Source organism: Rhipicephalus microplus, chromosome 10 (assembly GCF_043290135.1).
Source record: "Rhipicephalus microplus isolate Deutch F79 chromosome 10, USDA_Rmic, whole genome shotgun sequence".
Classification (NCBI taxonomy): domain Eukaryota; kingdom Metazoa; phylum Arthropoda; class Arachnida; order Ixodida; family Ixodidae; genus Rhipicephalus; species Rhipicephalus microplus.
In genome coordinates this window covers 53,676,677-53,702,080 of record NC_134709.1, presented here as the reverse complement: position 1 = coordinate 53,702,080, position 25,404 = coordinate 53,676,677, and the positions used below count along the sequence as shown (strand labels likewise).

Here is a 25,404-nt window from a genome sequence, read left to right as displayed (position 1 = left end):
TTTGGAGGTTAAATCTTTTTAACATTCGGTAATTTAAATGTTAGCAAGCACGCATCGCATGTTTCAATCCTCGGCCACGCGAAGCTGCATGTTCAACACGTTTTGCACAAGTGCGGCCCTAGAAGAAGGGTGTTTTGGTTATAGTGCGAACATTCGCGACTCCCAAGACATATGTTGTAAGCGGTCTATACTTTTATAGAAACCAAGACTTTGTAGTAATTGAGTATAACACAGGACCCAGTTTTATGGATGAAGAAATACTTTTATAGACATTCCCACAGAAGTACTGGCAGAAAAGTAGTACGACATGGGTCGAGTATTCCTTGGTCCTTGATACTTGGCCACCGGAATGTTGTCTTGGAAGTGGGGGACAAGATGATGGTGTGTGCACATTATATTAAACAGGATGAAACAGACGAAAAGACCACCACAGAAAGAAGAAAAAACAATGGAGAGAAACCCACGAAACATGAAGACGCGCACTAGACAAGAGAAGAAGCGAAATCAAGAGTTTGCCCATCAGATGAGGAAAGGTAGGATGGCCTTGCGCTGGCGTGGGTAGTCCGAGAACTCTGCCTTGTACTGGCGGTGCTTGCCCAGGGCCCAGACCGTCATTTGGTAGAAGCCGGCCAGTGTGAACAGTCCAGCTGGGTGGAGGGTGGGAACAAAACAGTGAGCGTGCAGGCGTAGAACAGAGAAGTTGGCAAAATGCATTTGACCTCCACAAAATATTCAGCCAGAAATCAATTTGAGTATTCAAAGACTTGTATTGATGGCATGAATATGTATAGATTGAGCGGCAACAATGTTGCTATAACATAGAACAGCCAATGACTAGTACCACCATTTAGCCATAACAGGGCATGTAGCTGATGTTAGCCGGAATCTAATCAGCCATAGCACATGCAAGTATGCGAATGCCAAAAGATTGAACAAGTTCTAATATAGAGAAACCCACTTGTAACAATCCCAGATATAGCATTTTATCCGTTATAACGACGATACTTAGGTGCAGCTGATTTTCCTATGCTACCGATAGTAACTGTGTCCACATTTAGCAAACAATTTTCAAAGCCTCCTACTTTAACGTTAAAACGAACACTTCCGACATGGCTGCAGTAAAAATATGGCGTATGCAAAGCTAAAAAAATTTTTAAAGTTTTAAAGTTAATAGAGGCATTTTAAAGCACATGAGAGGAGCGTGTGCCCCACTGCAGTTGACTCGTGATGGAGATATAATATATATATTATATATATATATATATGACAGTAACGAGAAGTAAGAAAAGGGAGGCAACATTTTCTGACGCCGTTCTTCAAACCTATGACCACTGACTACTAACCAAACAATGCCTTCGAACGCATGAAGCCATATATGCAGGAAGTGACAAATTTTGTTGTTTGAAAGTTCACTGTCAGGCTCAATGTGCCGCAAAAGGTGTTCTGTCTTTCGGAGTGACCTGTTGGTGAGTGGTAGTGATGAGTGGCGAGTGATAGTGAGTGGTAAAAAGCGAAGGCGAGGTGGCTGGTGGTGATGAACATGTCATTTCGACTCTTGCCACATTCACCTGCAGATATCAACTCTACTGCGAGTGTACAAACCCTTCGGAGTGACTGTAGCACAAGCGCATCACGTTGCCATTCGACACCGCAGCGTCATGCAAGGCAGCTTGCACGTTGCTTGCCAACTGCATGCCTTCGTGTTTTACGGACACGCTGTTGCCGCACCAGAGCACGATACATGATGAAGCATGCGTAAAGAACGCACAAACATGCACATACACTAGACTGAATGGCCCGGCATGCAACGGCGAAAGTCGAGTAAGCAACCTGCTGCACACAACTAGCCAGGGACGATTTGTTGTGGTACCGCGCTCCGGTGGAACGGTGAGAGCTCGGGGCAAAGATGGTTTAAATCACTCGTGAGCACACAGCGGGAGTCTCTTAACATGCAATAAGGCCTAACCTGTCACCGAAGGAATTATGAATTATGCATAAAAATGCACAAAGAAAAGAACAGTTTGGCCACTACGCACACATTTTTTAAGGGAGAGTCTATATAAAACCAACTTCCGATATAATGACCACTTATCGCGGCACTTTCGGATTCATAACAAACTATTCGACCGTATATTGATTTTTTTTTATTCATTAGCTGTTCCCACCGTAGTTGCCTATATTATGTTCTACATTTTTTATACATGCACTAACAACAGCGCCCTCAGAAAGATTTACGTTTGGGACCTGCTTTTGCATTGGACTTGCTGTGCAATTGTATTAATGTCTTGTTATTTAATGATAACAGGTGTCAACTATAAAATGTTCGAGTATATGGAGGACCAGAACACCACTGCTTTATCTGTTTCTTGGAGAGAACATGCACAAAAGAAAAGAAAAAAAAATCGGTCGGCAATAACATGGCTTCTTTGCACGACATCCTGTCAGTTCTCTAGCTGCATAACAGAGCTAATATTAATTATCACCAAAAGCACTTTTCCGTCCGATCATCGACATGTTCTAGGATCATAATCCAGCAGGAAGGCTTGACTGTGTAATGGAAAGTTCTCTTACTACATTTACACCCATATGATGGCAACGCTATTTTCATCATCAAGCTCATCAAGGTGGTTTCTTTATGGCATTTTAGCACTGTATGTGTTCCACTCTTAATGAGAACGAACACATCTATAGGACCTGCAGAGCAGCTCCGAGCAACAAACTTTGCTTTTTAAAAAGGAAACTGTCGGCTGCTAGCACCAGCGTGAAACTTGCAGCTTATAAGATGATCATATGCCCAGCTCTAGAATACGCTAGTATAAATAGGGGACGCCCACCAACAATACCAAATCAATTTACTGGAATGCATTGAAAAATTGGCAGCAAGATTAATTTATTAGTCTGGTATTCGGCTGCTGACCCGCAGGTCGCGGGTTCGTATCCCGGCTGCGGCGGCTGCATTTCAGATGGAGGCGGAAATGTTGTAGTCCCGGGGCTCAGAACCCCAGGTGGTCGAAATTTGGGGAGCCCTCTACTACGCAGTCTCTAATAATCATATGGTGGTTTTGGGACGTTAAACCCCAGATATCAATCAATCTAATTTATTCGTCTCATCGACTCAAGCAATCCGCAGCAGCCTTGCTAACAAGAGCAGGACTACAAGTACGTCACTGTAATAAGGGTTGCATACTTCCAAGTTGAGCAAGCAAAAGATTGCCTGCTTAAAATTTCTTTGTCGACTGTTAGCCAGTAAATTTAATTTTCACTTCTCATTGTATCTGCTCCCACCTGGAACGAATTCTCGTCTCACCAATCACTTTCATGCATTTTTGCCCTGTAACTCTCGAGTTGATGAGTAATTATTCACTTGTTCATACCAAAACTGCATGGAATGGCCTTAGTCCCGAAGTATTCAGTGGTGTTGATAACATGGCTACTTCTTCAAAATAAATAAGTAAAAAGGACTGGACGCTTTGACTCGCTGAGGCAGTTTGGGGCAAGTGAAATCGGGGACATGTTGCCGTGGACGCCCACAGCTATAACAACACGGTAGACACGCAAAATCTGCAGACACGCCGAGCTCGTCTACGGTACATTAAAGGAGGCTCAATGAAACCTGTTCTTACCGGGCAGGCACTGGGTCATGAATGTGAATGAGATCCAGGCCATGACCTCGTACGTGTAGTTGGGGCAGGAGACAAACTCAAACAGCAGGGTGAAGGGGTTGCTCGTTGGCCGCGGGATGCGGCGCTCCTTGGTGCCTGAATGGGACAGGACGGCACTCGTTAAAGTGCTGGCCCCTAGAACAACTTTTTGAAAGACAAGGACTGGGGAGTGTTTGCACTGACACGCCGAATCACAATTAAACTACTAGGCTTGTGCAAATAGCAAATTTTAGGTTCAAAGCGAATTTGAAGCGAGTAGTGGCTTTGGTCAAATAATTTCCGATCGAATTCGAATACCAGTATATGTCTCATACTATAAAGAAGAATGGACATATTTGGCATGATCCAATTAGCCTGCACATTATGTATTTTAAAGAAGAATTGAAACAAGGCCTGTGCATATGCCATTTTTTTTTTTCAAAGTAAGTCAGAATAACTGAATATTAGCAGAATTTAAAGTTTCCCAGAATGCAAATGATAATCTACAAAATATGTTATGTTTTAATATTTTTACTACACTTGGAGGATATAAAACATCAAAAATGATGAATCGATGTTAGGGTGGAATGTTCAGTTTACTTTTGCGGGCTTGGGACAGTGCGGATTTCTAATAAGTAGATGTTTGCATGACTTAGCACCCCTTCACTGCAGTGAAACGACACTTATTGTGGTTACACGTGGACCAATATACACATATTCGTTCATTTAGATTTGAAATTTTCAATAATGTGAATTTGAATACTGTAATACACGTGCAAACATTCGAAGCATTTGAATATTGGTGCAAGCCTATAACCCGCAGTACAATAAGGTGCTACGAGGAACAGTAGATGAACAGTAGACCACAATTGAAGCAGAAGTGTGCAAATAGCACCATCAAACTGAATTTACTACAGGTAAAGTATGATCTAAGAAAACACAAGTTAACAAAGTTCTCGATTTAACAAAGAAATTTCCATTCCTTGGCCAATATGCATAGTGCTCAGTGTTGTCATCAACCCGAATCGAAAGGAAACTAAAGATAACAATAATTTTTCTATTATGTATCAGTAAATAGCTGTTCTACAATTCCATCGCCGAAACTAAAACTACAAATTTGGGCCGAAAATTCTTGCAATCCAAATGTAGTCCTATGCAGACGGAAATTCTGCATAGTAACAAAATCGGAGCTATAGGGAGTTTTTACAAAATGTAGGTTTCTCGCACGCACATGACTTTTCAGAGTGAACAATTGTTTCATTTCCAATAAAAACAAGCCCCCTGAACAAAGAAGCCTACTGACCCATACAAGCTGCTATGTTTTATGCCTGTGTACTGAGGTTCATGGCAATTTTATAGTATTTTGGCACAAGTTTTCAAAAAGTACATTTTGAATGTCCCAAGTTAACAAATTAGCAGCCATCGAAAATCTGAAGGGGCCACTGCCAATGGACAGACTGCATTTGTCTTTGAGCAGTTGAAATACTTCGAATAGTCAAAATTCCAGTGTGAATAGCAAACATTTTTAGAATGATTCGAAAGTTCAAATATTCGCACACCATAAGAAAAATCTCGTAAAAGCGGGCAACTGCTTTTCAGTTAGCAATCATAAGTGACCTATAGTTCTGTACTATAAATGCCAATTATATCTTTGAGGTGGTGGTAGTTGTTCTATTCCACACTTGTGTAATTTCCTGGCACTAGGAGTACGCGCACACTTGCATATGGGCAGAAGTATGTGCAAATACCATCGAAGATCTTACGCGAGCCACAATTCACAGATTTCAGTGACCTAATCCTCGACACCAGTTGATCTTGTAATAAACCGGCGACTTAGTAAAACATGACGATCTTTGTTAAGCAATAGCCTCGCATTGGAAACTGATGCTGGTTGAATAGGCAGCACCACGAAAAAGTGAACACAATGAGTGTACAATGCGCACACACCGACTGACTGCTACTGCTTGGGAATCGAACAAAAAATAGAAAACTCTCACCAGGGGGCCTGAGGTTCCTCAGAGCAAGGTGGATGCTCAGGTTGCCAAGTTCAGCAAACTAAAGGAAAAAAAAGCATGTCACCTTACAATACAATGAACCATGCAGTGCACATCTGCCTAAAAGTGTAGCATACTTCCAAAAGTTGCGTATGAAAATACAACGGGTGATAATCTTCAAGTTAAAACAGAATGAACATTCATTAAAGTGATTGTCTCCAAGCACACAAACACTTACAAGACCCCCAATGACAGACGAGTGGGCATGAGCACACACTTAAGAAACAAACGAATTGCAGATGCATCATGACATATTTCAGATTACACTTTAACAAAACATGTGAGGCTAATTGGTTATGCACATTTGTTTTCTCTTTGAAAGATACCCAGCCCTAAACAAACACCAATCCACAGGTACACAACGAACACAGCACCCATCCCACCATGTCTTCCTGCAGGCTCAGGTCTGAGGTATAGTGCTGGACATTTTCCAGCGCACAGTAGTTAATTATTAACGGTTACATTTAAAGGGGCACTGAAACACTTTTTTGAGTAATCATGAAATTAATTCACTGGAAAAGCGTATTGCCTCACAAATTCAACACCGCAAACATTTTAAGAATCCGTCCAGTACGAGCGGAGTTACAAAGATTTGTCGCACGCTACAATCGCATTCTCTCTTCTCTCATCCCGAGAAAAGCGCTGGAAGCCGAACATGGAGGGATGGGAGAGGCAAACAAAGAAATGTCACTCTCGCCTCGTGACGTTTTTTTTGGAATACGTAGCTTTTTCCGTGCAATTGCACATGTGAACATGTCCTTTTGCGGCAATTTCTCTAACGGCCGAGCGCACCATTTTCAAATCGGCCAGTGGCTGATGGATGGGCTTACTACGAATGATTTTTGGGCTTATTGCGCGATTTGTCAAGAGAAGAGAAAGCAATTTTCAGCAGACTGATAATTTATTATGAATTCCAGGCCGCGTACTGCCCTATAATTGGCTTGTGCGTTGTTGGGAGCCTCGATGGGCAGCATTTTCCGACCATGTTCAAAAAGTGTTGCAGGACCCCTTTAAGCTACACTGCACGTCCCAATGAATAGCACACCAAAAGAGGCTGCACGTTTGTTCTTTACGACTAACGCTTCTATTAACTTGCAGATTTACTCTTTTACTGCATAAGTAGGCTTTTACTGCATAAGTAGGCAACAAGTCACTTGGGACGTGTCGATACGGCTGATATCGCTTTGAATTCCTTTCAGGTTCAAGAGCAGTCACAGATCACCTACCAAAAATGCGGCCAGGCCACCGTAGACCTGCACAGGTCCGAGCGCTGCACAGAAGAAAAGGACGAGTGAGCGAAATCTGCAGAAATATCAGCTGCACAGAGGTAGCTTTGGCTTGTTCATTCACAGAACCGAGTAAATTAAGTGCACCCTACAAGTGAAGATGGAATACCATATCTTAAAGTCTAATATAAGGGTCACTTCTAAGTGCACAAGCATTAAGTTTGTCATAGAAAACCACTAACAAGGTTGGCCCGCACAGAAATACACTCGAACCTCGATACAATGAAATATTGGCTATAACGAAGTAAATAAATGTAGTTTTGCAGTTGACATAGTGTTAAAAATGAACCTTTATAACAAATTTTTGGATATAATGAACTTATTTTGGTGTAAGATGCAACGTTGTTATAGTGAGGTTTGAGTGTAGTACCGCTTTGAGATAACACGGGACTTGCACTTCAGCATGGCAAGAACTCAACTGGTTTTGAGAGAATATGCACAACCGTCACTGTCAATTTACAAACACTAATTTTCTTATGTACTGCTTATATATGTTGGCTTACCTACCAGTAAGAGTGGCATATCATCATACGCCCAATTATTAATGGCAACTGATATTATAGGCAACAAGAAAGTTCAATTTCTTGTAACTCATTTACATTGGTTTTTGTGCACTATAACTTATAAATGGATTAGTGTCAGGCATCGTTATAACAAGGTCGTATCCTAGACAGCCCGGGGAGTACTGAAATTTCATTACCAAAGCAAGTTTTAAGGAAGTAAATATTGTTAATAGTAGTGTGCAGATGTGACACGCAGGTGGTATACAGTAATATCATATGTTTTAGAAGCAGATGGAAACGCCGATGCAGTCTGTGCACGAACATTTTCTCAAATGCATCTCCCATTCCTCAAGACGTACTTTGTCATATTTCATATGCAACAAATGAATTCATCCAATACACACATTTCAACCTACAAATGGCATGAAACTTACCGGGTGGGGTGTACAGGGGGTGGTTGATGTAGTAGCCAATGTACAGCCCAAAGAGCCAGTAGTAGGAGCAGTTCTGAGAATGAATGAAGGATTAAGGTTGCTAAGACAAATTAATCTGTAGCTAGCACATATACTATACTATACTATACAACACAAATACAGATGCACAAAGAGTCTTATTAGATTAACTGCATGCCACTATGGCAGTAGCGAGTTCATAAACGAGCTGTCACCTTTCCAGAAAAACAAAAAGTTTGGAGACTTGCTAGCTAACATGATTTCTGTCATTGGTAATGCAATTTCTGTCATTGGTAACAGCACCGTCGAGTGCCGAGCACCACGCCTCTGTGTCAGAGACAACATAGCATTCTTGTACACGCGCTTTTACATTTCTCGCTGGTTAGTTTCGTCATCTCCGACAGTCACAGAGTGCATTGGAGCTCACGTATTTAGCAATATGTTTTTGTACATTGGGCAACCCTTGAGGTCGCAACGGTTGAGCGAGCTGGCAACACAGCACTAGGGCACGCCTGCTGTAACCGGCAAAGCCACATAATTTTCGCCAAACACGAGCAGAGACATTGCTCTGCGCAGTCTTTCCACACGTGCTTTGCTATTTCGAGCGTCTTGGAGAGCAGACGGAAGATTGTTGCATTGCGATGAGCACGTAAAACCCTACCCATTGCCACTTTTTTTTTTAAATGCAGCTTGTTAATACATCGCTCAAACAGCCCATGCAGAGCAAGAGCACACTTGGTACATTTGGCTCATATTATCAAGAGATTGTTTAATACATTACAGTCCTTTTAAACATTATTTTCCTGCCCCATTTTCAGTTCTAGAAGTCATTTAATGATGGATTACCATCTCTCCGTAAGATGCTTCGTAGAAATAAAGTTACCTTGAAGAGGTTCATGATGGGCATCGTGCCGTGCGAGAAGCGATGAACGAATAGAGTCTCCAGTAGCCGCTTGACATAGTGGACCGTCCAGCAGCCAGCTGCGATTCTGAACGGAAAAAAATTCAAACCTTCAGCACGACGAAGGACCTTCAGCAAATGCTCAAAAAAAAAAAAAAAACCTTGGTGTGACCAACTGAGTAAAAGAAAAACTTGAGAGGATTCTTGAGCTTTGCATTCTAGAGTAGAATGCGATGGCGTAATTGGGCTCAATCAGCATCGCCTTCGCACTCGCTAGCCTAACTTTGGTCCTTGGTGCATGTCTCATATATGTCGTAGGGAAACGAATGACTGTGGCACATAACAATGGCTGTTTAAAGCTATCCTAGAATGCCTACTGCAATTTTAGTCAAGTGCCCACTACACCACAATTTTTCCTTTTCTGCAAATCAGTGCAGAGCTCATTGCGATTCCATAACACAACACGCAAGCTTACGCAGCTCGCTAGCTTCGAGGGCAACTGCGTTCAGGCACATGATGTTACTTCGTGGTCAGCTGCACATTCAATGAAGCTATTTCAAGCTTCTTCAGCTAGGCATTCAAATTGGACAATTTGCTGTGGCTCAAACTTTCGTAGAAAATAGCGGGCACGAGCGGTGGGTGTGGTTTATCGACTAGTTTGAGAAATGCGACTGAACACTGACAAAACGCGCGCACGCACACACACACACACACACAGCGCTGACTTCCATCTGGAAATGTATCTCCATGCGCACGTGACACATAAAAATACGCTGGCATGTAAAAATGTAATTAAGATGCTGAAGAGTAACTCAAACATGCATGCATTCGCAACCCGTTGCAATGAAACTAGAGTGAAGAGTTTAAGAAACTCAATTCCTTGTGGGACAGCGCCACAGATGGCACCCCGACACACCTAATCATTTTCGCTATTTCACAGGCTTCAGTAACTTCGAGTTGAAAGTGAGCGTCGTGTGTGTGCGCACGTGCATTCTTCTCTGTCCACGTTTAGTCACGCTGTTCAAACAGGGTAACGGACATTCGACGCAAGTGGAGAAATCACAGGGTAAAAGAAAATGACAGTCAATGCGAAAGCTTTCGAAGGAGTACCCACTTGACGGCAACATCCATGTTGTGACGAGATGCGTACTGCCCGTAAATCCATGCTGGCCGAGAAACTGTGAGCAGGTACAGGGCCAAGGGTCCAAAGTATTCCACCAGAAACACCTGCCGGGTGCGACGAACAACGTTAGCCCTCGGAAAAGCTTTTCAAGTCATTTAGCACCAAGGTTACTGTTCATATTAACCAAACGGGAATGACAAAGCTAAGAAGACCCAGTTGCTTTTTTTTTTCTTTACAGTTGTCACCAGCCTAATTTATCAGTTATCACTGCCACTGCAATCCAATCATAACAGTGGTGGGAAGCTCACAAATTAATTTTGAGATGGTTCGCAGAATGCAGCGAAGGTGAATGTTACTTCAATTCACTAGCACTTACCTGGCTACCACTACCCCGTCCAAACTCAACCCTTCATAAAAAATCCATTATACTGCGCAATGCGAATTTCATGTGCCGTTTATATGCCAGTCTGTCCCACAGACCTATCAAGCCCAGCATTGCCAGAATGTTGGAGAGCTACAGTTAAGGCTGAAACAGCAGCTTTTGAAAGCTTAAACGATTGCACCGGTCTTGCAGGGGGAAAAGTCAAAGAAATGCAAAAACGATGTCACCAGCTGGTATGTAGACACCGCAATTAGAGTACCGACTCAAGGTTTCTGCCGTCTTGGCGAGGTCAAACGCAGGGTGCGAAGAAACACTTGCACATTTTTTGTCTTGCATCAGTTAACTCCATTACGTTGCTAAAGCCTGCACGTTTTCTAGTTTTTCGTTGCAACCTCTAATACAGTGGGTCTCAGCCATGGATGTGTTGGGGACCTCTTATGGACTGGTGGAAGTGATGGGGGACCCCTTGAAGGGGAGAGAGGGGGTACGTGGGTAAATCAGCACAACTGGAGCGTGAAACAGGTGCCTTTTTTTGCTACAAAAAACATCAAACAAACGTGTCACATCCTTTTGGATAGTTAATTCTTGGCACAGCTGTGCTTAAACAAAGTTGCATATGTAAAAAAAAGTATAAAATGCTTAAAAAGTGGGCGAGGATCTCGCGGATCTTAGAAATAGCTTCGCGGACCCTAGGGGGTCCACGGACCCCCTCCCTTTGGGTACCACTGCCATAACATATTTGCAGTCTTCACCAACCACATTCGCGAGCTTCACTTACCGTCTTCCAGCCAATCTGTGGGCCCAGGTCCTTGAAGTACAGCCGGTCGCCAGACTGAAGCCGGAGGTCTCCGAGAGTGCTCTCGTCTTTCAGTGCTTTCGACTCTGCACGCAGGAATTCGTTCCAGTCGGGCGAATGTAGTTTGCACCGCTCCTCATCCCACCCAGTTTAACATGAACATAACCCCCGACACAAACCAGCCCTGCGAGTGATCGAATGGCGCAAAGGTTTACTTGATCATACACACCACAACCGCCCGTTTAATTCGCGTGCCATAAAAAAGTCACGCACAGCAACTTGTTGCACACTGCTGTGCAGCATTGGAGCACTCTCATACAATACAACAATACGAGTCATTGGACATTATCCATTTCGGACCATATGAACTTAACTTTTGTGGGTTTTTTTTGGTATATGTGCACATGTGAGACATGTTGACTGTCGATAACTGTCGATAATCTCGATTTTCGTGAGTACTTTAGAGGTGTACGGTGCTCAAGAAATTAAATTTAATAATTGGTTCGTTTCATAATAGAGTTGATTAAATAACGGTCCGTTTCTTTCACTACTGCCTTCACTGCTCAGAATAGACTTAACTCTGCTCCGAACGCATTTTCTTCACGATTCCAAACAACTGTACTTCACACCAGAACGACGGGAAAAGCATTCATCTCTGAAACATATGCCTTTTTACCCGACACCACAATCCCGAACAATAAAAATGAAAAAAGCAGTGCCTTCCTGCATATTCATCCACTATTCCCTTCATCGAACACTCTCAAGACGAACAAACTTATGATGATCAGCTTTTCGAAATCGCCACAGCATAGAATGAAAATGGCAAAGGAGTGGCTTACTTGGGTCACTCTTGATGCACTGCCTGTCAGGGTATAGCTTTGGCTCTGTAATTAAAGCACAAAAAAGGGTCAATATGCACAACTGTAGCACAGCACACAGCTATGCAAGCACAAAATGTACGCTGTCGTCCTTTATGAAAGGGAACATGCGAGCGCATGGCCTGCACTCTGCGGCGGCTGCCTACAGGACCATCATCAACCAATAGCAAAATACGACGTTTGGTTTTGGTGTCACCTACTGGCAAACAAAACGTCAAGTTATGGCCGCTGGACAAGCGCTGCAAGATACTGTAGGCAGCTGTTGTAGAGAGCAGGTCACACGATCGCATGTTCCCTTTCATAAAGGACAACAGTGTACAGCGCATTAAACCTTTGAAGCACTTTGTTCCAAGATTTAGATGAAATGAACCTGCTGCTTAATAGGTGTGTCTTTATTATGGTTATATTTTGCAGTTTATTGTTGCATATCATCATTTTGCTGACAGCAATACTGTATACAATGAATCGTTTCACACGCCACTTTTCGAGAATCGCGTGAAAAGCAACCTCCTTTGCTTGAAATAAATATGACCGAAAACAAGATTGAACTTTATGTCTAGCTTGAGAAACGTTTCTATATTAAAAAAGAAAACAAATGACTTCAGAGTGAATACTTAATTACAATTAACATTGAGCAGTATAAAACATGGATCAACATACCATGACATTATTTTTATTACTATAATATGTAGAGCAGCTTGGACTGGAGTTGGGTAAATACGACACATTTACAGGCAGTTCTCCACAAGTTCAACTGAAAAGGGTCAGGGACACGCTAAAAACCAAAAAGTTCACTTTTATTTTGTTTCTTTTTTAGAAAGAGAGCCTAGGTTATTGGATTGATACATTCAAAAAGGTGTTTGAACTGGGCTCTTATTTTCTACAAACAAAAAGAAAGATGCCGTTTTCGCACAAGCCCACCACGGCAATCTTTTCAAGAAACTGTCTGGCATATCTTCAGTGAGAAAACTGATTACAAGTGTTGAGAGTAAACACCAAAATACCATTTGAGGATTTCCCACCCATTGTAAAGCTGATAACATGAATGTTCGCACCATGGGCATCAGGACCTAACTGATTGTGCCGAGTTGTTGCTTTTTCAAGGTTTTTCACACATTGTGAAGTTGATAGCATGGATTTTCCCATCACGGGTCAGGTCCCTTAGCCCACAGCACAAACTTTAAAGCCGATAAGATCATTTCTTTGCTTTTGAAATGTACTCTTTCACTCGCCTTATAAACTAGATGTACAGTTTACACTACTGGATCAATGCATTCAAAATAGTTTGAACAAGGTCAGTTGATTACGTTATATACCGCGAACGATAGAATCACCATTTTCCCATGAGTAACATGATACTGCCTATGGTAATCATTTAAAAAAACTGTTTATCATATCTTCAGCAGGAAAACAATCATTACCGATGGAGAGACCAAACACTTAAGTCCCATGTCAGAATTTCTCACAAAATGCAAAACTGATAACATCGATGTTCGCGTCACAGGTCTAGAGACATTTGCACACATTTGGCCCCGAGGAATCACACTGACCCATCGGCTTCGATCCTGCAATTTTCGCGTCAGCAGTTGCACACCGCAACAACTACACTGCCATGGCGAATCAATAAGTAGGCTTCTGAACATTCCAATGCGCTACTCACTCAGTCGGTGCAGCTGTTTCTTGACTTCCAAAATTGTTGTACTTTGGCTCAGCTGAAAAAGAAACATGGGGATCTCAAAGAATCGGAAGCAGAATATACCGCGAGATAATCCAGCTTGCATTAAGACAGAGGCCTAATGACAAAGAAGGCAAAATCCTCGGCACTTTCACTCACCCCGTGAAGCTTGGCAACAGGTTTGTTCGAACCGACGTTAACAATTTCGACCTGCAAGTGTGGATTGAACGAGTTGAGAAATTAAGATGACTACCAGGCAAGTGTACACATACAACCACTAAGTTTGCTATTATAGAATAGCAAATGCTCGTGTAATTCCGAAATACCATTGCTGTGAAGATTGATGACAAGGCAGAACACACGCACACACACACATTGGATGACCGTGGATGACACCAGATCAGAAATTTGTTGAGAACAGCTTCCGGTGACTGAGCATGCGTCACTGGTCAGATAAAAAACGTATTTTCAAATAACAGTTCATGCATTTCGTTCAGTCAGTACTGCCATCTTCACCAGATGTTGTAGTGTTAATGAGTTATACGATTAGTATTTTATAAGCTGCCTTACTACTTTGTTTTGTTCTCTCTTAGGAAAGCATTTCGTTAAAGTGTTAGTATTGTATAAACCTTGGTAACACAGCATCCTCATATGGAGACAAGACTTCTTTCTGCGATTTCTGCACACCCTTGACGAGATACAGCCTGAAAATGCTGATCATTACTACTGGATAAAGCACTAGTATGGGCTAAAGTAGCTTTACATTATTATTAGTCAGAATATTGCGTTTTACAAGGTCACGATGAACACAGTACAGTGTTTAGGAAATGGACGGTTCGGAGGCATTCAAAATAAATTACTTTATCGGAATGCTCGCAGCCAGTGAACAACTATCGCTTGTGATAGGGTGTTGAGTTAAATAGAGTGTGGAGAAATATAGTGGAACTAACTGTACAATTTTCATATAATTGTGAACATTTCATTTACAATTAAATGCTGCAAAACACACTACAGACACTTGTTAATGGGGCCATGAAACATTTCCCGAAAATTTTGAACTACGTGTGTATTTGAAATCCTGGACATCCATTCAATACCTCTCCTCATTTCATTGTCCTGGGTAATTGAATAGTTATGGCAGCACAAATTAAATTCCCCAGCCTGTGTGCCCCTTAACTCTACAGTGCACGTCACTTTGTGAGCCAATTAAAACACTGTCATCGACAAAACACGGCTACGCAGCGAGACTTGCTGAGCTACAGTTGAAGGTGGTTCAGAGAATAATACCGTTTTGATTGTGGTGCCGTAAAGATGCTACACGCATAAAAGGCACCGACCATCCTGATGCTAATGTCCCCGAAAACGATTACATTGCTATCCAAAACAACAAAACGTGCCTTCACTACGTGTGAATGCACCTTTACAATTACCCATCTCCAGTACCTTTGCCTACGTGCCGGTTTTCATTATCATTAGGTGGCACACATTAAAAGACTTGCAAACAAGTCAGTCTTACATTTTTTCCCGATTGACGCGTGAAAAAGGAAAAAGGTTAACGAGTGTAAAGGACGGCGGTGCGGAAGTAGGAAACATGAAAATGAGCCGCTTTATTATTTTTTTTCTCAATTAGCGCCGACCTCGGGAGGGCGCACGGCGCTGCACATTATGTGGCTAGGGTAAGCCTCCCCTGATACCCGTTACGAAAAAAAAAAATTAAAGAAAGCGACGCCTTGGGGGCTCCTTTTTTCGCATTTCTGTCTGAAAAACCAACGCCTCCTCGACAGTACTGGCGTCCCAGCCGTAGGCTCGGAACCTGAGAGCCGTTTTCCGGCTCCGCTAGGTAATGCGGCTCACGGTTTCACAGGATCGGCGTTACATGCACCGCCAGTTCGGTTGGTTCATTCTCGCGTCTTCTTTTCCCCCTGCGGACGAACGAGGAAATAATACGAGCTCTGCTAGAGGAAAGATTACACCAGGCTGAAAAGAAAAATTGTGAAAGGGTGTAAACGCCGCCAGAGTGGTTCTCCGGCTTCTTTCCCTTTTTTTTTTTCTCTCCAAGGCGACGAGGCAGTTTTTGTCGTGGGAAACTCTCTCGCAAAACACACACACACGATACGTGCGTCACAAAAAGAAACGGAAAGTTAATTACAGCGTTATGCTCTTTCGGAAAAAAAAAGTGAAAACCCCGGCCCGTTTGTTTGGTCGGTGACACTTCAGACAAATACGAGAGCAATGAAGTGACGGCGCCGAACTGCCCCCCCCCCCCCCCAAAAAAAAAAAAAATACCGAACGGTTTTGTAGCCGCGGGGCGTTTTTTTTTTTTTTTTACCTGCATTCTGAACGCGGCCGGCATTTTGGAGTATCGAGAATTTAGTAGATGACGCTGATAATGGTGCCCTTGAACGCCGGCACGATACTGCCCTCGAAAAGCTACCTGTAACCGGTGTCTAAGGTCGTATTGATATCTGTCCGTGATCGTCGGTACGTGACAACTTCGAAGTGCTCATATTTTGGAACTTCTCTGGCACCGCAGAGTGTGTGTATGCGAATTTGAAAACGCCCTTCTGAAGTTGAATTGAGAAGCGCTGTGTCACGATATTCGCGAAGATAATCGAGCAATGCGTTAGCTGTGCAAACAGCATTACTGACTTGACTATTCGCCGGTTTTTGTTGCGCGTGTTCTCGGGGGGGAAATATAACAATAAACTGGGGAAGACTGGCGAGCGCTCACCTCCATGTTGATGGTCTTGCTACGATGATTTCGCTGACGAGAAGACGAAGGGTGAAGCGATAAACGGGGGGATGCTCTTGGAGGAAACTGGCCGCCGCGTCAAGTCAGGCTTTCGATGGAAGGAGTAGAAGCGGACGACGATCCGCCAGCCGTCGAAGCGATGAGTGATGTGAGAGAAGCCGGCAAAGACGCTCACTGTTTGTGCCGAAAATATGCAGGCGTCGCCACGATCGTAACAAACCTATCATCATCATTAGTTTCTCGTTGTTACCTAATTTTTTTGCTTTTCTGCCAAGTTGGTGTTTTGAATTGTCACATAGACAACAGCATGGACTAAAGAGATTTTAAAATGTATGTGAGAGTTTAGTTATGCGTTTCTGCGTATTTACAAAACTTCAATAAGCTCACTGTACCACGAGGCACGTAGTTTAGTAACTTTTGTACCTTCGAGAAAATACCAGAATTTTCTACTAGTGTTGTTCACAGCGCCACCGTTTGTGGCAGCGGGTCTTTTGCAAACCACCACAGCTGCGTCCGGTAAAAAAAAACCCCAAGGCCTATTGGCGCAAATTGGTACTGCCGTTTGACAGCTGTTCCCACTCCCTTAAGCGCCACGGCAGCGCGATACGTGCGTGACATGTTGCGCTGATGTTATCTGATTCACTTTCGCAGCACATGCGGCGTTTGCGAGGCTCGCGTTAGCGTTAAGTAAACGTTCATGCTGCGCATGAGCACCAGCGACGGAACCGTCAGCTGACTGCTTTTAAGTAGTTTCTGCGACGGCCGCCAGAGGACGGCACTTGCTTATGTGACGTCATATGTCGGACACGACGTCACAGATAGAGTTTTCCAGACGTTTCTAGAAGCTCCCTTTCTTACGTATATACCCGTTGTCCGCGCAGTGGGCTGCAAAGAATCAGCTGTGTTGTGTGTTTCGCACGTCGATACGCTCACTTTGGATTACCGTACTCGTACGAGTACCGACCTTCATTGACCTACAAGTCTACCTACACAACCAAAGGTATGTTAAGAGTTATTTTTCAATTTTGCGCATGCAAGCGTTGGGTCCTCGTCCCTTAGCGCACGGGAGCGTTTGCATGCTGTTGGTTATCTTTCGCGTGTAACTGCAGAATTACGATCAAGTTATTGGCGGGTCATTTGTCAGTGCCATATTGCATTACAACTAACAAACGTAGCGCCGCATCCCGCGTTCTGGTGCCTGACTGGTAGTACGTTGCCGCAATTTCTACGACGTCTCCCGCCATTTGCATAGGCGATTTTTCTCGGGTCACCAAGCAGACTGTCTCGTGCAGACTGTATCGTTACAATTAGGCATTTATAGAACGGCGCTTCTCGTTTTTCCTTGCATTACGATTACAGAAGTAATAGAATTTGGTTCGCTCGAGTCTCTTAGCAGTTTTCTCGCTCGCGTCCGCCTCGCCTTTGGAACGATCATCGTACAGGTGCCGCCGAATAATTCCAATTGCGCTTATCCTAACACCCTCTGAAAGCTAAATGTCTTGATCGTTCGCAAGCAGCTGTACCTGCGCTAGTTCGACGGGCTTCAAACAGCTGCTACCACAGCGTCACTCCAAGACGGCCGACCGAGCCTGTTTCGTGGCGTCTGCCCTCCTTGACATTGAACCGCTGCTTTCGTGGACACCTTCCTTTCGGTTAGTCGATTCATTCGTCTCGTCTATCGGCGCAAACAGAATACTGTCTGAGGAGCTAAAGCCTCGTCGCGTGTAGTCTCCGGTCTGCGCTTATCGCGGCCGTCTAAGCCAGCAAAGCGAGTTTTCCAGAAAGTTCGGCTGGGCCGCTTGCGCGGATATCGTTGACGAGTGGTCGCCCCCTTTCTTTGTTGTTTTCTTTATTGTGCGAAAGGAAGTTCTGGGTGCTTGCGAAACTCTGGCAGCCATTTGGCTCTGGCATGCGGCACGTTGCCTCAAGAACGGGCCGCTTGCCCGGTCAGCGCGTTCGGTCGCGGGTGTGACCCCTCCGTCGAATATTCTGGGCGCCGCCCTAGCTTAGTTCTTTATCCGTGAGGGTTACTTCGAACTCCGCAATAGCATGTAGGTCAGCAGAGATTTTGCTTTTTTGTTTTCGTAGTTCGCCGCAGTGTTTCCCGATTATCGTAGTGACCTACATAAGCAGTATTTAGGTAAACGGATAACTCCCAGCGCAGTTCTGCTCGATCCGAACTTCTGTGATTATTTCGCCGCATTTCAAGAGAAAGGGTTGATTGCTTGACTCCTGTGTTGTTAAGCGGGTTAGTTGTAGCTCGCGGCGCGTTTGTTTCGCATACGGAGTGTCAATTTATGCGGCGGTTAGCACTGCACGCAACTTCACTACAAGTTAGCGCGTACCAAAGCGCAAGTGTTAACTGCGGGTCGGGTTTGCACAAGGCTGGCGTGCGGAGTGGGTCTTCAGGCAGTGTCAAAATAGCGTACCTAGAAATAGCGTACTCCTGCAGGCGCTTATCGGGAGACAAACCCAATGCTTTGTGTGCCCTATTTCAAAACTATTCCGTGCTTTACGTCCTCCGGAGAACCTGTACGCTCAACCTCGTTTCCGTTTTCCTGTTGCAGTAGACCATGGGTAAAGACTACTACAAGATCCTCGGCATCAGCAAGAGTGCCAACGAGGACGACATCAAGAAGGCTTACCGGAAGCTCGCCCTCAAATACCATCCGGATAAGAACAAGACTCCCGAAGCGGAGGAGAAGTTTAAGGAGGTCGCCGAGGCGTACGAAGTCTTGAGCGACAAGAAGAAGCGAGACGTCTACGACCGCTTCGGCGAGGAAGGCCTCAAGGGCAGCGCTGGTGGAGGCGGTGGAGGAGGACCCAACATGCCCGGGGGTCAGTCCTTCACTTACACCTTCCACGGAGACCCGCGCGCTACTTTCGCCCAGTTCTTCGGCACGGACAACCCGTTCGAGAGCTTCTTCGGGTTCGGGGGTGGACCTGGAGGGCCTGGCGGCATCAACATGTTCTTCGGAGGTCCGGGAGGCGGAGAAGACATGGACTTGGACGGTGACCCCTTCGGGGTCCCCCTGGGCGGAGGAGGCGGCAGACCGGGCGCGAATCCTTTCCGGTCCCAGAGCTTCACGGCGGGCGCGAGACCGGGCAGTGGCGGAAAGGCTCAGGGCAGGCAAGACCCCGCCATCGAGCACGACCTGCACGTCACGCTCGAGGAGGTTCTCCGCGGCTGCACGAAAAAGATGAAGATAAGTCGGAAAGTTATGGGACCGGACGGGCGCACTCCGAAGCGCGAGGAGAAGGTGCTCAGCATCAGCGTGAAACCAGGCTGGAAGGCTGGCACCAAGATCACCTTTCAGAAGGAGGGCGACCAGCTGCCCGGCACCATACCGGCCGACATCGTGTTCATCATCCGTGACAAGCCCCATCCCCAGTTCAAGAGGGAAGGTGCCGACATTCGCTACACTGCCAGGGTCACGCTCAAGCAGGTAGGTTGTCTACTTCTCTGCTCTTTCCTGTCGAGACTGCGCCCTCTGTCAGAGTTGCATTATGTGCTGTTGGGATTCATTTTGGTGTGTGTACACCTTTGTAATGTGTAGCACTGCCAAGCAGCTGTATTTCAGTAAGGGTGCACTCTATGATGGTCACTGTTTGTAGATTTGGGTGTTCAATTTAAAATTCTTTTCCAGGGGGATCGAAACTGATCCGCTACATCGTAACCATATTGTTGATGTAAAAGCCCCGGATATTTATTTTTATTCAGAGATTGCGGCAGCAGGAGTGTGGAACTCGTGTAGCTATAACCTGTAGCTATAGCTCTTCAAAGCCGAAAAGGCATTTTTGTTGCAATTCCATGCCAACTTGTCATCTTGATTTGCCTTCGTGCTCAACACTAGCTGAGCCACTTTAATTGCAGGGTCCTATGAGGGACAGTTGTTATGTTAGTACACCATAGTTGATGGAATACCGCTCGGTGATGTGTACGATTTCTTTATTGCATATAGGTTACCTTTTCATGTGTTTAGATTGCACTGTCTTAGTTTCCATAGCTTGTCCTCGAAATAAGTGAGCTTAGTTAGTCAAGAAGGCTGATCGCACTATCACTTTCTCGTGTGTGTATGTAAACACTGTTTGCCAGTGACGGCAATACTAAATGCAGTATTCGCATTCTATTTCAGGCTTTGTGTGGAGTGACGATAGAAGTGCCAACACTGACTAAGGGCAAGATATCCCTTCCGGTCAAGGACATCATCAAACCTACTACGGTCAAGCGGTTCCCGGGGCAGGGCCTGCCGTACCCGAAAGATCCAACGAAGCGGGGAGACCTGCTCGTAGCCTTTGACATTCAGTTCCCCGAACACTTGTCCGAAAGTGCACGGCAAATACTCTGGGACACATTGCCTCCTCATGTCTGAAACTTCTGACAGGGAAGAGGACTTCGTTATTTTGTGAAAATGCGAAAGCCCGCCCTGGGGGGGGGGGACACTGACATCTTGTGGGTAGACTCCACATGTGCAACGACTGGACTGGAACAAATTCTTTTCCTGCTTTGAAGTTTTTTGCTCTTCAAGAGAGGCCCTCCCTTCCCAGCATGGACGGAATGGTTTTCTACCAGGGTGGATGAAGCGAACAGGCTGGCGCTGCCCTTGAAGAGCAGCTCTCGCAGTGGCACCTTGGCTATTGGGCGGGTACCTTGTGCGTAGTCGGGGGAAGACAGCAGTCGGAGTAGAAAGTGTCTGTGCAGCAAGCCCTTACAAGAACTGCAATTTGGGCGAGTTTGCGAGAATTCTCAAGTGAGGAAGTTGCACGTAAAACGGAGACACAAGATGGAACTGGAAGATTGGTCATCTGGTGTTCTTATGCCCTCCTTGTGTACCCGGCTTCTGCACTGCATGTTCACTTGTGAACACCAAGCTTATTGTCTTGTGGATGCTGCTGCCTCATTGCATCCATAAGATCTCTCGTCCTCATACCTTTTTTTTTTCTTCTCGTAAGGTTGGCAGATGTGGCCACTCCTGTTGCATTTCCTGGTGCATCTGCTCAGTCTCCCGATGAAGTTTGAGTGCCGCCGTCAATCTGCCCTTGTACATAATGTAAATAGTTAGCACATACGTTCTTTTTGTTTTTATTTCAATGTGCATAGGCATGGGCGCCCATGCATGTCTGTGCCACTCTGGTGTTGCTTTGTACAGAGTACTTTGTCGGCTGTAAATAAACACTTTGCTATGTTCTGATCTGTGTACTCTGCTTTTATGCACATGGATAAGAATAATTGCTTCTTGATTGACAATCGCACAAATATGAACGCTGAACCTTGAGCAATATTCGTGGGCGCTGCGGATGGGGTCAGCCGTTTAGAATACAGTTTGGTCACTTTAATGCTGTTTGAGGTACCGTTAAGGTTGGACAAACAGACAAATGCACAGACAGATAGACCAAATTTTGTGCGTGCTAGGTCTTCAGGAAAGACTATCTTCTTTAAAAGTGTCGGGCTGCTTCTTTTGTGTGAGATTGCTCAAACCATTTCGTACCACCCACAACTAGGCGTTTAGCAGGGTGTATGAACTACCAGTGCCACAAGTCGTGGGGGGGGGGGGGGGAGTAGAGGTCCTGATATTTGATGTGTTCAGGCTAAGATAGCAAACACAAGCCCCCTCGGGACTTTACTTTGATAACGCTAAATTGAAGTGCTTGACAGTAAAGTGCGCTCTCCGCAAAACAAACTGGATCCTGAAGTCTTGAATGAACTGCAACTAGGTTCAAAAGTGAAAGGTACTTTTCGTTTCTAATTGTTCTAATTGCTGCAGGTTGCTTCTGGCGTGCCGCCAGTGTTTATTGTGGTGGGCTTCATGCAACGATTTGTGGAGCCCTAGGTAAAGGGTTAAAAAATAATCGAAGAATTCTCGATTTGTTAGTAGTGTCGGCGGCTTGTTCCTCGCTGCGCATGAATCGCACAAGTGTGGGTGCAGCGTTAAGTAGATTCGTAAAATCGAAAGCGTAAGATTTCATCTAATGAGAAGCTGAATTAGTGGTAAATGGACGGCATGTAGTCCAAGTTGTTACCGGCATTCGTGGTACCCACTTCGACAACCCTACACATAGGTGTGTGTGCAGCTACTGTGCTGTGCAGAGGTGATCCCTCTCATTCACTCATCTTGAGAACAGAAGGATGGCACTACCAAGTATGCCCCAATGTAGTCCTGAAACGTCGTTGAGAATTCAAGTAAACAAGACATTGCTAAAATTCCTAAGGACAACAGACTTGCACGGGCGGCTGTAGACAATGACGCAGTGTACCTGCAGACTGGTGGTGGCGGTAGTGGTTAGAAGAGGAGAAAGGCACCTAATTTCTGCTCTGTGCTCGTACGTGTGTGCACCCTCTCTCTTTCCTTACATTTTAATCTCTTATCCCTTTCCCCTGCGAAGTAAAGCATACCAGCTAAGCCAAACTCGTTCGCATCCCTGCATTCCAAGAACCGTGTGCGCCCTATATCTTGTCGCCGATGCCTCACTGCAATACACATTTATGCTGCGGTGGAGCCAGCGTGTGACGTGTCATGTGAACAGCTTGAGTCGTGGCTGCTCTAGCCGACTGCTGGTATCTAATCTTTGTCTGTATCGCAGCGGCATTTCATTTTTACGCATTAATAACAATGTACACTGAGACTTTAGCTTGCTTTTGTGCTGCTGAAATCCGAATCCAAGACAAGGTGGGCCATTGCTTCTTGTGGGGTCCCGCCATTTTCTTCGTCCCCATCGGCTGGACGCTGCACCGACATCGTTCACGTATTTGCCTGACGCTAGTCAATATTCTGCAGTGCAGTGGAAAATCATACGAGAGCGGTGGTTGATTGATATTAATACGTACCCATTTTATTCGCGCAAGGGGGGGGGGGGGCTTTGTATGTGTGTCTTACCTGAGAGATATAGCTTTCGAACGTCATATTTGACTTTTAGCGTAGCCAACATTCTTTATTGGTGGGGAGGGGGGTGACTCTACTTTATGTGCAGGGTAGGGGGGGGGGGGGTCAAAAGTTCCTAGGCCACACTTCCATAGGAATACATGGAATAGTGGCCCGCATAGAGTTTCATGTTTTTGTATGAAACTCTATGGTGGCCCGAGAACTTTTGATCCCCCTCCCCCCCTACTGTATATGTATCTGTGCGGGCGAAATTGAAAAAAAAAAAATTCTCGTGGCCCATGGAACCCCCTCCCGACTGGCTTACCAGTTGCATACACCGGGCACCTCCTCCCCCCGTTTTTTTTTTTTTTTCATGCGGATCATTTTTGTCGCACGATGTCGTGCGTCGGCGACGATGTCCATGAGCCCACTGCGCATGCTCGCGTATCGTGCCGCATGCTTGCATCTGTTTGCTCTCGCCTCGCAAAGGCGACGCAGGCAGCGTATGCTAGTAAAAACTGGCTGCGCGAGATGAACAACAGTTCACCGGCCACTGGTTCGCCCGCCGGCGTCCCACCACTCGTTGAAGGCCACGCTTCTCCTTCATTCAGTAAATAAGATTAATAAAGACGAAATAACAATTAAGCATTCCCAAACCATCTCTCACCTCGCAAGGCCGACGCAGGCAGCTTCTGCCAGTGAAAACTGACTGCCCGAGCTGCACAACCGCTCACTGGCCACCCCCTATATGTAGGCACTAGATCGTACATCAGCGTCCCACCACTCGTTGAAGGTAACGCTTCTCTATCATTCGATAAATAAGAATAATAAAGACGAAATAACAATTAAGCATTCCCAAACCATACCCAATTACGCAACATTCGCGCGATAACGGGCCCCACCACTCTGCTACGAATTTACTCGATTTCCCCCCGTAGGAAGATGCAGGTGGCATTTTTTTTTTCTGTTCCACGGCATACAGAGCACACAATGACACTTGACCAGAACTGCCCGTTCGGCCCACACTTCAGCTCTAAGGAGAGTGCGTTCCATCCCCCCTCCTCTCGAACAAAAATTTCTTCTACGCCTCTTAACCAACCCTGATACCCGAAGAGCACAAGCGAAGTACAATGATAAAAGATGCTTAATGAAATACATAATGAAAGCACGAGTTAGCTGAAATATTGCGAGTTATTCCTGGCGCGCTGCTAATTCATATTACGCCTGGCTTTAAAATGCAAGATAAAAATTCTCTATCATATATTGTTGTTTGTTTATTTATTCTGTCAGTTTGGTGAAAGTCATTGACGTTCAAGTATGAATCCGATTTGCTATACTGAGGTTGCATTGCTTGTTTGTGTGTGTGTGCGTGTTTTTTTTTTAGTCGTCAGTGAACGTATAAACATGCCTTTCGAGAAACTTTTCCGGGGTAAACCATAGTAGGCTATTTCTAACAGCCCCCGCCGTGGTGGTCTAGTGGCACTGGTAGAAATCTGATGCCGTAGGCATCGAGAGGTAGATCCTTTTTCAGAGTCCTTTGGAAAACATCCCAGAAAAAGACTGCATCCCAGCAGTCCAGGAAAACATGTTCGATAGTTTCCGGCTTTTTGCAGAGAAGGCAATCAGCACCCCAAGGAACGAATAAGCCTTTTTCTTGAATACCTTTTGTCCTATAGTCATTACTGGGCCTGTACAGTATATGGCAATCTGGAATGGTGGTGCGCCATGCTAATGTTAATGCACGTCCGGTTCGGCAATACTCCTTTCAATCTGTCTGTTCGTTCGTGGAATCATAAAAGGTTCAACAAGAGGTGCCCGAAAGGCTTCATCAAGTAAAGCTTTCTACAGATGAAGGAATTTTAAAAAGCCTGTGAAGTTTGACGCTTTTTACCTCTTTCTTATGTTCATGTTTGTTCTTTGTTTGATGTACATTTGTTTGCGAATGTTGTATGTACACAGGCAATATAGAGAAAGAAAAAGCCGTGGTGGTCTAGTGTCTAAGGTACTCGGCTGCTGGCCCGCAGGTCGTGGGATCGAATGCCGGCGGCGGCGGCTGCATTTCCGATGGAGGCGAAAATTCTGTAGGCCCGTGTGCTCAGAT

General features: G+C 45.0%; 2 protein-coding genes across 3 annotated transcripts; one reads left to right on the top strand and one right to left on the bottom strand.

The window, feature by feature from the left end:
- Nucleotides 1–241: 241 nt before the first annotated feature.
- On the bottom strand, nt 242–16,615 carry Sc2 (trans-2,3-enoyl-CoA reductase Sc2). The gene is made up of 12 exons (XM_037432370.2): nt 16,423–16,615; nt 13,851–13,901; nt 13,677–13,728; nt 11,978–12,022; nt 11,121–11,224; nt 9,952–10,064; nt 8,820–8,925; nt 7,919–7,991; nt 6,922–6,965; nt 5,639–5,696; nt 3,624–3,758; nt 242–647 (listed from the first exon to the last, which is right to left on the bottom strand). The coding sequence occupies exons 1-12, from the start codon at nt 16,426–16,428 to the stop codon at nt 520–522; spliced, it is 915 nt and encodes a 304-aa protein (XP_037288267.2). The 5' UTR covers nt 16,429–16,615; the 3' UTR covers nt 242–519.
- A 523-nt stretch (nt 16,616–17,138) lies between these two features.
- Nucleotides 17,139–21,545, top strand: LOC119181188 (dnaJ protein homolog 1). 2 transcript variants are annotated; one of them, XM_037432368.2, is made up of 3 exons: nt 17,139–17,443; nt 19,011–19,889; nt 20,580–21,545. In XM_037432368.2, the coding sequence occupies exons 2-3, from the start codon at nt 19,017–19,019 to the stop codon at nt 20,814–20,816; spliced, it is 1,110 nt and encodes a 369-aa protein (XP_037288265.2). In that variant the 5' UTR covers nt 17,139–17,443; nt 19,011–19,016; the 3' UTR covers nt 20,817–21,545. The 2 variants fall into 2 exon arrangements, with proteins under 2 accessions (XP_037288265.2, XP_037288266.2); XM_037432369.2 differs by having other exon boundaries at nt 17,303–17,443; nt 19,014–19,889.
- Nucleotides 21,546–25,404: the final 3,859 nt, after the last annotated feature.

Bases quoted from the DNA above. Each gene is read 5' to 3' on its own strand.
- LOC119181188 (XM_037432368.2), top strand. From the start codon at position 19,017: ATGGGTAAAGACTACTACAAGATCCTCGGCATCAGCAAGAGTGCCAAC. The intron at 19,890-20,579 runs GTAGGTTGTCTA...ATTCTATTTCAG, and splicing joins CCAGGGTCACGCTCAAGCAG to GCTTTGTGTGGAGTGACGAT.
- Sc2 (XM_037432370.2), bottom strand. The intron at 12,023-13,676 runs GTGAGTAGCGCA...CTTTAATTACAG, and splicing joins GAAACAGCTGCACCGACTGA to AGCCAAAGCTATACCCTGAC. The intron at 6,966-7,918 runs GTAAGTTTCATG...TCTTCTGTGCAG, and splicing joins CCCCCTGTACACCCCACCCG to CGCTCGGACCTGTGCAGGTC.